A 13279-nucleotide genomic window follows, 5' to 3' on the forward strand; every position below is an offset into this window, starting at 1 on the left:
GTAGTAGTAGTAGTAGTAGTAGTAGTAGTAGTAGTAGTAGTAGTAGTAGTAGTAGTAGTAGTAGTAGTAGTAGTAGTAGTAGTAGTAGTACTAATAACAATAATAATAATAATAATAATAATAATAATAATAATAATAATAATAATGATGATGATAATAATAATAATAATAATAATAATAATAATAATAATAATAATAATAATAATAATAATAACAACAACAACAACAACAACAACAATGATAATAATGATAATAATAATAATAATAATAATAATAATAATAATAATAATAATAATAACAATAATAATGAGCCATTCATTCTGACATATCCACGCAGGAAGAAACACTTAATTGGCAACACTGACTGAGCCACACCGGTGCTCAATGGCAATGCTCCGTTTTGATTGGGTGCAAGGAATGTCGCTTGACCAATCACAAAACAGTTTCCTAGGTAGAGTAGAGTCCTCGAGCGGATATGACAGACAATGAATGAAACTCTCCGGAAACGCTAAGGACGCCAAGAGGTAGATGACACTTGAATATGCATGAGCAGATTTTGAAGGCAGTAAAAATAAACATAATTCCTCCCCGCGAGAGCAAGAATAAATAGTTGCGGAAGTGCTGGCGTGCGGAAATGCCTTCAGGACTGGCTCAGAGATACGGGATTATCTATAAAAACCCTTCACCCAAGACTAATGGTGCAATACATAATATTCAGGTCTAGCTAGGGAAGGAATCTGGTGCTGTCTTTTTCTCCTCTCCTTTCCTTTTTTTTTTTTCGTTTCCTTCCCCGAGTGCTGATATTTTATGATGAGAGCCGCATGTTGAAAATATTACTGTAACACGTGTCTTGTGAGGTGAAACATGACGTATGCGGTATAATGAAATAAATACATAAATAATAGTAATAATAGTAATAATAATAATAATTATTATTATTATTATTGTTTTTATTATTATGATAATAATGATAATAATAATAATAATAATAATAATAATAATAATAATAATAATAATAATAATAATAATAATAATAATAATAACAATACTACTACTACTACTACTACTACTACTACTACTACTACTACTAATAATAATAATAATAATAATAATAATAATAATAATAATAATATCAACAATAATAATAATGACAACAATAACAATAATAATAATGATAATAATAATAATAATAATAATAATAATAATAATAATAATAACAATGATAATGATAATAATAATAATAATAATAATAATAATAATAATAATAATAATAATAATAATAACACTACTACTACTACTACTACTACTACTACTACTACTACTACTAATAATAATAATAATAATAATAATAGTAATAATAATAATAATTATTATTATTATTATTATAATAATGATAATAATAATAATAATAATAATAATAATATCGACAATAATAATAATGATAACAATAATAATAATAATAATAATAATAATAATAATAATAATAATAATAATAATAATGATAATAATAATAATGATTGTAATGATAATAATAATAATGATAACAAAGCAACACCCAAAATGACAAAACAGCATTATCAATATTATCATCATCATCAACAACAACAACAACAACAACAAAAATATAAATGATAAATGAAAGAAGAGAAAGAAAAATAAGCTAGTGATCACAAAAGTAAAATAAAAAAGTGGCAATGGATGATATTTGCACAAATAACGTAGACAAAAACATAAAATAATATGCAAAAACTGTGTGTGTGTATGTGTGAGAGAGAGAGAGAGAGAGAGAGAGAGAGAGAGAGAGAGAGAGAGAGAGAGCAGAATACACAGACCTTGGATGCACCACGCAATACGCACAATTATTCTAAGCTGCAACCGGAGTATTGATGTCTGCCGGAGGTAATCCCCGGACCAGACACCTCTCTCTTTGCTGAGATATATATGGAACACAGAAACATAGAAACATAAGGGAAGCTGCAAGAAGTCATCACAGAACTACACGTGGTGGTCCGCGTCTAGAACATAATAACGGAAGCTGCAAGAAGCCATCAGACATATCTATTTCCGCCAATCATCCTCATCTATAAATTTGTCTATAGCCTTCTTTTTTTAAACTCCATATTGACTGCCTATTAACAATTACTAATTGCTATAGCTGAGTCTCCTTCATTCATCTACTAGCCTAGTGTGTTTGAGAAAAAATTTTCCTGATTTTTTTTTATTTATTTGTTATTATTATTTTGTTGAATCCGTTACTTATTGTTCTATCATTACTGACCTTGACGATTTTGTTTACGATAGCACTATATGTAATTGCTGACCATTACCTATGTTTTCCTCATATGTATATCCATCTTAAGACGTGCTTGCTTGTTTTATGTATATAACAACAAAACCATCTAAACAACACAGAGCAATCATAGCGGGACCAGTAACAACAAAACAAAATAGTAGTACTGTTATAAAGAAGGAGTGTTGACTGTCCGTACAAAGCCCTTAACAAAGAGGGGCTGGCGCATTACACCCTTAAGTGCCTGAAAGATGGAAAGTATACAGGGGAGAAACGGAGAGACACGGATTCACTAATAAGATGGTTCACTGACCTCAGAAGTAGACTGCCACTGCTGCTCCTTGATGCACGATGTATGAGAGAGAGAGAGAGAGAGAGAGAGAGAGAGAGAGAGAGAGAGAGAGAGAGAGAGAGCAGTGGCTCAGATTACAAAATTCATCACCCTTTCATTATTAACCTATTGAATGGAATGGAATGTTCTAACAAACAAGATAGTATTTTGAATGCAGTGTTTCGATAATGCTTTTAGTAATAAATAAATAAATAAATAAATAAATAAATAAATAAATAAATAAATATATATATATATATATATATATATATATATATATATATATATATATATATATATATATATATATATATATAAGAATGCTGAATCAAAATATAGATGATGATCTGAATATGATGTTCCAGTAATGATGATACAGAATTAAACATGTTGAATCGGATTTAAGATATAATGACTTGAGTATAATGATTCAGCCACAAAGAAACTCACTGAATGAATATCCCAACCAGCAAAGAGGATATCAAACTGAATAAAGACAATACCATGGATGTGTGTGAATTTTATTGGTCATATTTTAATAATGAAAGACACCTCTGACGCCTTACAGATACCGTACATTACAAGCCATACAGAGAGGCGGTAGGAGTGTGTATGTAGTAGTATGTAAGCGCCGCGCGAGGCAAATGACCATCTGAAACACTTAAGCGCTGCATCTCGCACTACTTTCAAAAGGCTCAAGTTGAAACGCAGGTTTTCAAGTGTTTTTAATGGTCCTAAAGACAAATTAATATGACTTCTACATCATTAACACGAGAAACAGTCTTGAGAACCCGACTAATCATCTCTGTGGCCTTTGAAAACAGTCGTGGTGAGAGAGCAAAGTGTTCCTGATCAGCAGCCAAAGTAATACACCGTACTCTTGCCTACTGGACCTAGCAAGCATCAGTCACGTTATGGACTAAATCTGTAATGAAAGACGATGCCTCCATGAAAACACACGCTATTCCATTAAACAGACGGACGACAGCTGTTCTTTTGTACCCTATCAAGACGGGAATGTCCCAGGAATGCAGGAAAACAGGACACAAGGAGAAAAAGAAAGAGGAGAAGAGACAATGTAGGCAAAGACAAAAGAGAAGAGAAAAAGAGAAGAAATAAGAAAGGATGAGAAGAAAGAGAAGAGGCACAAGACAAGAGAAGACACAAGGCAAGATAAGAAGACAGACGGAGACATGGAGAAACTATGTAATTAGAAAAAACAAAATAATGATACGTATACTGAATATGGACAAGTGCTCTGGCCAGCAATGTGTATATAAAATCTATCATTACGAGAGAGAGAGAGAGAGAGAGAGAGAGAGAGTGGAATCATACTATAACACAGAATGACACGTAAATCTGACACTAATCCTACGCATTCTATCACAGCTTCTTTTTATTACTATTTGTTGTGTATTTTCACGAAACTAAGCCTTTTTTTTTATTTTAATCAAGATATCTTTTTAACACAATATATATATATATATATATATATATATATATATATATATATATATATATATATATATATATATATATATATATATATGTGTGTGTGTGTGTGTGTGTGTGTGTGTGTGTGTGTGTGTGTGTGTGTGTGTGTGTGTGTGTATAGTATCGTGGACATGTGTACGTATTATCATTACGGTAGGAGTTGGACTGGGCAATATTATTATTTAATACTATAAGCAGCGTGTTATTGCATCACAATGGGTAGTACTTATTGCATAATTGTGTGCTTTTTATGAGTTTGTTTACTGTGTGTGTGTGTGTGTGTGTGTGTGTGTGTGTGTGTGTGTGTGTGTGTGTGTGCGCGCGCGCGCAGGATTGCTAGCCTCACAGTTCTATCTGAATTGCAAGGTTACGTTCTACACCCTCCCTGTACCATCTCTCTGTTAATGTGATAGATGAGACCGTGTTGTTTCTTTTCTGACCTCTCTGGAATACAAACTAGGGATCTCTTGATCATTAGTCGCAACCGTAAGACTGGAGGGCTGCTGGTAATAATAATAATTATGATAATGATTATAACAATGACTATGATAATGATAATCAAAAAGAAAGAAAAATAATAACAACGTACTGGTAATTGCTATTTTCTTCACTACTACTATTATGACTACTACTACTACTACTACTACTACTACTACTACTACTACTACTACTACTACTACTACTTCCTACTAGACTACAACTACTATTACCACTACTATTACTAATACTACAATTATTACTACTACTACTACTACTACTATAAACAACATCAACTACTACTACTACTACTACTACTACTACTACTAGTACTACTACTACTACTACTAGTAGTAGTACTACTACTACTACTACTAACACTACCACCACCACTACTACTACTACTACTACTACTACTACTATTTTCTCTACTAACACTAACGAAAAAAACAAAAACAATAACAAGAACAAGAACAAGAATCACATTTTCAATCACACACCAATAAACTTTCAAAGACGTAATACAAATGCAAATATGTATTTATGTATATGTAAATGTATGCATGTATGTATGAATGTATGTAGCTTCATGAACTTCAGTATGGTCCCTAGGTGGAATGCGTCCTCAAATGGCCGTCTAGAGAACTCCTGAAGGCGGTCCTGAAGGCGCAGTGGGGGCAAGCGAAGGGTTTCTCCCCGGAGTGTGTTCTTAGATGCACGTCAAGATGGTCCTTCCTGGCGGCGCGGTGGGGACAGTACGGGCAGGCAAAGGTTCTCTCGCCAGTGTGGGTCCTGACGTGCCGCTCCAGGTGAGACGGGAAGAGGAATGCTTTGGGACAGAGGGGACAAGTGTACTGGCGGCGATGCCCTCCCGTCCCGCTGGCCCCGTCTTCCGTCATGCCGTCACCCCCGTCAACCTGAGGAAATAGGAGGAGTTTTGAGAGAGAGAGAGAGAGAGAGAGAGAGAGAGAGAGAGAGAGAGAGAGAGAGAACGTTGTAAACTGTAAGGAAATGTCATAATTTGTTTATTTGGTCTCGCTCTCTCGCTCTTGTGCACGTAAGAGAGAGAGAGAGAGAGAGAGAGAGAGAGAGAGAGAGAGAGAGAGAGAGAGCATACGTACATATATATACAAAATGCATTAAATGTTAGAATATATTGCTGCTTAATTTGTCTAGATAAATTAACTCTCTCTCTCTCTCTCTCTCTCTCTCTCTCTCTCTCCTCTTTCTCCTCCCTCACATTACTTCCTTCCTCATGTTTGCTGCCGTCACTCCCTCCCCCATTCATCTCCCTGGCATGTTTGTTCTCTAAAGAGGTGGGTGAGTCACAACACATATAGCTTTATCTCATTAAGTTCCACGTATTTACTATTCCTCAAAATATATCAGAGCTTGCATGTACATTACTGGCACACTTCAAGGTTAGGGAATGAATGGGACACGCGCCTCAAACACAGCTTGCTATCGATATTTCCTTCAGTTTTTTCTCTCTTATTTACGACTTGGACGCGACTTCCTCGAGACGAGACGAGGAGGATGAAGATCTGAGCACCCGGTCTTATGCGCTGCTGTCTGGTTGCTCTCTCGTCTTCTTTCTCCGTGTGTGTGAGTGTGTGGGATCGGAGAGTATTTTGTGAGATTTGATTCTTTCTTTCCTTATACTACTTATACCTCTTTTTCTTCTTCTTTTATAGGTACAAGTTTACAGTTGCCTTTTATTTTCTTTTACTTGCAGCTTCTTTTTTTTTTATAGTCTTTCCCTCTACTTGTGTGAGTGTTGGTATCGGAGCCTGCCTGGTCTGTGCGATTCGATTTTCTTCTCCTTATACTCTTTCCGTCATTTATATACATGCGTACAAGTGTCTTTTTTCTTTTCTTTTCTTTTTCTTTTTTTTCTTATTACTTCCCATGGTTTATTGATTTTATCCACAATGTTTGCTTACAGTGTCCTTCCTTCGTGCGCTGGTGGGCGCGCGCGTGCGTGTGTGTGTGTGTGTGTGTGTGTGTGTGTGTGTGTGTGTGATCGAAGGTCGTTTTTTAAAAAGCCATTCGATTCTTTCAAGTCAACAATTTCTTATCCCAACCTTTTATTTGTGGCTTATCTATTTTAGTGTTTATATCTTTTTCTGCAATGCGCGCGCGCGAGTGTGTGTGTGTGTGTGTGTGTGTGTGTGTGTGTGTGTGTGTGTGTGTGTGTGTGTGTGTGTGTGTGTGTGTGTTTGAGGAGGTTTTGAGTGGCAAGATTTCTTTTTCTTCTTTCTTTTTGTTCGTGTTTATCGTTTTATTTTCTTAAGTTTTTTGTTATTTAGTTGCATTGTTTTTTGCTCTATAATGAAATGGAAGGATTAATCAACTAATAGGTAAGTAAACGGTCTTATGTAAGCAATTTTTTTCAGACCCCACGTACAGAGAGAGAGAGAGAGAGAGAGAGAGAGAGAGAGAGGTTTCCCCAACGCATGAAAGCTTGTGTGGAAAGTCAGTCAATATATTTTTCCTCCCCCTTCCTGCTTCCCTTGACTATAAAAGTTTGGTGCCCGGCCAGTCAACGCTCATGACTCAACTTCACGCTTTCTTCACCTCTTCTTTTTATCTTTCTACAGCCGCCTCCACCTTCTGATGAATTTCCCTTTCCTCTTTTGAAAATTTGAGAATGTATATATTTTTCGATTTTTTTTTATTTAATGTTTTTTTTTCTTTATCGGTTAATTTGTTAACTGTTCTACTTCTCTGACTTTTGTGATGTATATTTCTAGAGCTGCATCTAAGCTTTTTTTTCAGCTTATCTAATTTAATTTTGTACGTAAATACGTTATTCGTTTATCTTTTTACATCTAACATTTTCTTATCACTTATTTATTTATTTATTCATTTGTTGTCATTACTATTGTTTTTTTTTTTTTTATAATGGTGCATTTGGGTGACTTCCTTCCCCCGCCCCCAAATTACCCACGTCATTTCACTGACATATCCATTCTAAGTACAGTATAAGCTTATGTTTGACAGAATAACAATAACATCGCCTTACGTACACAAACACGAACGCACAATGCGTACACATACCTCCAAATATACACTGCATAATATACCAACAATGTCGCGACTGAGATAATACTTAAACCATCATTAAAAATACAGGAGTCACCATCAAACAAAACCCTTACATTAACATTCTCTCTCTCTCTCTCTCTCTCTCTCTCTCTCTCTCTCTCTCTTCTAGTCCTTCCACACTACCACACTATTCTGAGTTTCACACCTGACATTAATGTGACCTTCGCGTCTCATACCAAAAATACAGCTCTTTCCCAGCCCCCGAGAACACTGACACGGGTGGAAGGCAAGAGATTCAAGCAAAATACACCCCATAGAGTCGCCATTGAACGTCTTAGGTTGATGGTGAAGAGTTGACGAGTTAATATTCTGTAAGTTTAGCATTTTTCTTCCATAGTATGATAAGTAGCGAGTTTTATTTTATGGCATTTGCTTATTATTCTATTCTTTGTGGCTTTGATTTTTTTTATTCTATTTCTTTATCTATTGAAACTTGTTTGATTATTTTATTCTTTTGTAGCTTCTATGTTTTCTTTTTCTTTTTTCTATAACAAGAAAGCAGTCTTATTTGTTTATTTCATTTGATTCGCTTAATTTTGTTTGTTTATTTATTTTTCGTAACGATGATCTTTTTTTCCTTCCTGTTATTTTTGAAGAATAATTGCTAAGTAGTTTTATTTATCTATCTGTTTTTATATATTCATATATTTTCTAGTTCATGATTTTTTTTTTTTTTTAATGTGTGTGATGATCAAGACATTTTTTTCTTTATTTTGATACTTTGGTAAATAAAGGTATTACCGAGTGACTTATTTTGAGTATGACAGACAAGCATATCCTCCCAGATCATGAACTCGTACGTAAGTGGTAGTACCGCTGGCTTAGTGCTGAGTAATGTAGACAAATTAGTTGTGTACGAGTATCATAATTCTAAACATCAAAATACACATCACTACCACGACAATAAATAAGTAAATTAAAAACTAGATAAATAAATAAAAATGGACAAATAAAGGCCCATTCACACACAACAGTGTCGTAACAGTTCCACGTCCGCTCAGAGCTTCAGTGTCAGTGGAAAAAAATATCGATACATTGAATTGGGTGACACATTCCTACATGTCCGGCGCAGTACCGTGTTTTGACTCTCCGTGTCAGTTCCGTCTCCGTTCCGTGAACAACAAACAAACAAACAAATAAATAAATAGATAAAATAAATTAAATTAAATATATGGAAAAATAAATAAAATAAACAAATATCGTCGTCAGTGATTCAGTGTTTCACGGACGCCGGACGAGTGTTGTGAGCTTGTCTACAAGAATGCATGATAAATTACGTATTGAATTGGTTGGGAATCATCCTGTTCTGCCTAATTTATTACAGCCAAAGTGTATGGACAGCTATCTTAAACAATGTTCTTGGAAAAAAAAAAAAAAAAATTCCATCATCAATGAAATCCTTATACAGAGTAGCAAACTCTTTTTCACATCCTCTTCTTCCACGTTTCATGTACCCACTCTCCTTCCTTCAGCTTATGTTCAAACCTCTCCTCTTCACACACACACACACACACACAAAAAAAAAAAAAAAAAAAAAAAAAAAAATTGACAATTCAACGTCTGAAAACTTTGCCATCTTGGAAAACACTGATCTCTGGCAGTACGGATGTGTGTTAACTCCACTGAAGCATCATGGATTTCACTGACACCAAGTTGACATTGAACTGATACAACACTTATATATGTGAATGGACCTTAAATGGATCACTGAATGTATAAACAGACAAATAAATCAATTTATCAATAAGCAAAAAATATATAGATGGATAGATGGATGCATGAATAAATAAACAAATTGTTACAAATATATAAATTTTCAGATAATATTCTCTAAAGTGAAATACATGAATAAATGAATAAATAAATAAATAAACAAGGAAATAAGTAGATGGATAGATAAACCAACCAACAAACAAACAAACGACCAATAATTAGTTAATCAATCTACAAACAATAAAGTCTAAAGTGCAACAAACAGGAGGCGAACAGTTTCGGGTCATCAATGAACACAGGGAAGCCACACACCCCCGTCACTCCACAACACACGCAGAGCCTTCAAACATTACCAATTACACAAATTAATAAACAAATCTGGAAAATCAAATAAAAAGCGCAAACATACTTACAATTCCGCCTCATAATCCTAAATGGTACAATATTTAACATAGTTTAATCCGTTATTATTATTCAATAAGTGAAAAACTGAAAAAAAACATATGCATGAAAATTAAATAGATTCTCAGTGACTTTTCATGATTATCTCTACCGCGAATTCGTCAATAAACAGACAAAATACATATCAACAGAATCTTTCATATAGAAAACCTGCTTTCCAGACTTCTATATTATCGTATCTCTAAACGCTGAACAGGCAGGCATTAGCAAAGATAGATGTGCGTTAGGCAAAGACAAGGCCCGTATTGTGAAACGCTTTGCTCTCTCTTACCACAAGTACTTTTAAAGACCACAAAGATGATTTATCGGGTTCTCGATTATGTTTCACATGTTAATAATGTAGAAATTTCGCTAACCTATCACTAGAATAGTATCAACACCCTTGGAAACCCGCGTAATTTCAAATGAAGTCTTTGTACTCGAGCTGCAATACGGGAGGGATTCAGAATATGCATTATGGCGAAGTCATTAGGTAAAAAATAAATAGAAAATTAGACCAATACATGAATAAGGATGATTGGTCGAAATACGTCTCTAGGATGATTGGTCGAAATACATCTCTCTCTCTCTCTCTCTCTCTCTCTCTCTAGGAGTGACATGTGTAGGCTGATGACTTCCTACATTTTCCGTTATTTCCTTGTGTTACTATGCTGTCAAGTATTCTGCAACGCTTTGTTTGTTCTCTCATCAGGATTTTTCTCGAAGGGCACATATTAGTTAGATTTTCATGAGTGTGGTTCCTATTTAAACCTTGAATCCTTAATAAACTATCACTAAAACCATGAAAACCTCGCTGAAAACTAATCCCTTCCATTCTTGAGTTTATTGAAAGTGATCGAGGTAAGGCGCTGAAATATTTGAGAATACAGACTAACAAGCTAAATACACACACACACACACACACACACACACACATTCGCCAAGACTAAATTATAAACCATGGTCTGCACGGATAGGGGGAGAAGACTGACCCACAACCGGCACACCAGCACGAGGCTCAGTTGCGCAAGAATTATATCCGGAGCTCGATACAGTACACGCGGGATGGCGTTTCCTGAAATCACCAGAGAATGTACGATGATTTCAATTTTTTTTCTTTTTTTAATGGAGATTTAACACATATGAGGGTTTCCAAAGCCATAAGTCTAGAAAAAAAAAAAAAGAGTATTAGGATAAAAAAAAAGTTACGGTGTTGTTGAGTGTAAAATTAAGCTATATAGATTATAAGTTATACTTTCCTGAAACCATCCTAGCAATGTACGATAATAACTATTACTAGTTCTTTCCTTAAATGAAAGTTAACGTAAACAAGGATTTTTGAGACTTTATACTAAAATAATCATAAAGGAAAAAAAATCCTAATATATCGACTGAAACTGTACGATAACTATTTCTACGAGTTTGTTTTTTAATGAAGGTTTTGTATTATACAAATGTTTCTGAAGCTAAAAGTGTAAGATATGTTATAAAATCATGCGCAAAAGTTCTGAAGCTAGGTATTTAGTGAATAAACCTTAAAATCAAGTGGGAATGTACACATGATATTACGGCGATTTTGCGTTACTTCCCTAGGCTGTGAAATCTTATACAAGGGTTCACAAACCAATAATTTTAAGATACAAGCAAAATTTTCTTGAGAGATATACCAGGAATGTTCGTTAACAGCTTTTTACATTACATTACATTACACAAGAGTCATGTAAAAAGATAAAAATATATATATATATATATATATATATATATATATATATATATATATATATATATATATATATATATATATATATATATATATATATATATATATATATATATATATATATAAGAACGTAAGATAGTAAGTACAAGTTGCCAGTTTCCACGTCTGGTTCTATTTGGGTGTACAACAATAACTATAAAGCACTGCAGGTGTGTGTGTGTGTGTGTGTGTGTGTGTGTGTGTGTGAAAGGCTAGAGCTTTGATATCGCTTGTGGGGAGATGATGATGATAGTGATAGTGTAATGATGGTGATGGTGATGATAATAGTGATGGTGATGATGATGGTGATGGTGATGATAATGATGATGGTGGTATTGATGATCGTAGTGGTGATGGTGATGATGACGGTGTTCTTGGCAATGTTGTGAGTTGCACGTATTTAGTTTATCTTCAATCATATCTATTAACGTAGGTGAACGTAGAAGAAAGGATGAGGATGAGGATGAGGATGAGGAGGATGAGGAGGAGGAGGAGGAGAATGTTAAAATGTAAGCACATGTCAGGTATCTTTATTAATTGCATGGATGCGGTATAGTTACAATGTAGACAACATCATTCATTATAACAGTAATAATAACAATTGTACACACACACATACTATATTCTCTCTCTCGCTCTCTCTCTCTCTCTCTCTCTCTCTCTCTCTCTCTCTCTCTCTCTCTCTCTCTCTCTCTCTCTCTCTCTCACACACACACAGGGCATATAATCGAAAAGAAGGAAGACAATGGAAAGACAAAAAGACAAAGAGAAAAAAGCGGGAGTCCAAAAACGGAACAAACAGGGCGAGTTTCAGGAACACATGTATCGACGTACTGTGGTTGAACAGCAGCCTACTGGGAGCGTCAGGAAGGCAGGGCGAGAGGCAAGCGGGTATTCGGTGGGTTCGCTGAGCTGTACTAATGCCAGTGTGGGTGTGCGGGCGACGAATGCTGATGGGCGTGGGCGGCGTTAGTGGTGCCTTCGTGGCTCTTCTGACGGTGGCGGCGAAGGTTACTCCTGTCGGCGGATTGATAGGGGCAGTGCGGGCAGGAGAACGGTTTGTCTCCGGTGTGGGTGCGCACGTGGCCCTCCAGTAGGTCCTTCCTGGCCGTCTTGTAATGGCACAGCGGGCAGGCAAAGCGCCTCACTGCATCAGCGACCCGCAGGTGCCGGAACCCCGCGCCGCCTCCCACCGCGGGGTCAATGCCAATGCCAATGCCAGTCGCAGCCACCTGGGAGGGAGGGGAGAATAGTGAGCAGGATGCACGCACGCACGCACGCATCAACACTCAGCTGTATCGCCGCCATAAAGCAGCCTTCCTGCCTGTCTCCTCTCCTCCCAGACTGAAATCGTGTTCACTGGCGGTCAAGACGCAGACTCGCGCTCCCGTGATCTGTGAATGCCAGCAGTGCCTCCGCTGCCTGGTGGTTGTGACGGCGCTTGGTCAGGAAGATACATCTGCCTCACCACTCAGCCCTCACCGCCCATCGCTCCCTTCAACCCAATAAAACTTCCCTGCCCATTCTGAAGAGTTAAATTGACCATGCTTATCTGTACGTTTCGTCCTTCCAATTTAACTTCGTGGTATAAGAAACAACTGATAAAAAACGCAAAGTTTCCAGCCGACGCAGAGGTAAAATGTAACAGCAGAGTAGTCAATGTGTC

The 13279-nt window shown here is 36.0% G+C and overlaps 2 protein-coding genes across 2 annotated transcripts; both read right to left on the bottom strand.

The window, feature by feature from the left end:
- Positions 1 to 4956: 4956 nt before the first annotated feature.
- Positions 4957 to 5553, bottom strand: LOC123498503 (early growth response protein 1-like). Its single transcript, XM_045245660.1, has one exon. It carries the CDS (start codon positions 5489 to 5491, stop codon positions 5201 to 5203), a length of 291 nt encoding a protein of 96 aa, XP_045101595.1. The 5' UTR covers positions 5492 to 5553; the 3' UTR covers positions 4957 to 5200.
- Positions 5554 to 12530: 6977 nt separating this feature from the next.
- Positions 12531 to 12896, bottom strand: LOC123498410 (zinc finger protein 219-like). Its single transcript, XM_045245517.1, has one exon. It carries the CDS (start codon positions 12894 to 12896, stop codon positions 12531 to 12533), a length of 366 nt encoding a protein of 121 aa, XP_045101452.1.
- Between the last annotated feature and the right edge of the window lie 383 nt (positions 12897 to 13279).

This window comes from Portunus trituberculatus, chromosome 48, assembly GCF_017591435.1.
Source record: "Portunus trituberculatus isolate SZX2019 chromosome 48, ASM1759143v1, whole genome shotgun sequence".
In the NCBI taxonomy this organism is placed as follows: domain Eukaryota; kingdom Metazoa; phylum Arthropoda; class Malacostraca; order Decapoda; family Portunidae; genus Portunus; species Portunus trituberculatus.

Coding starts and splice junctions, on each gene's coding strand:
- LOC123498503 (XM_045245660.1), bottom strand. CDS start 5,491: ATGACGGAAGACGGGGCCAGCGGGACGGGAGGGCATCGCCGCCAGTAC.
- LOC123498410 (XM_045245517.1), bottom strand. CDS start 12,896: ATGCGTGCGTGCGTGCGTGCATCCTGCTCACTATTCTCCCCTCCCTCC.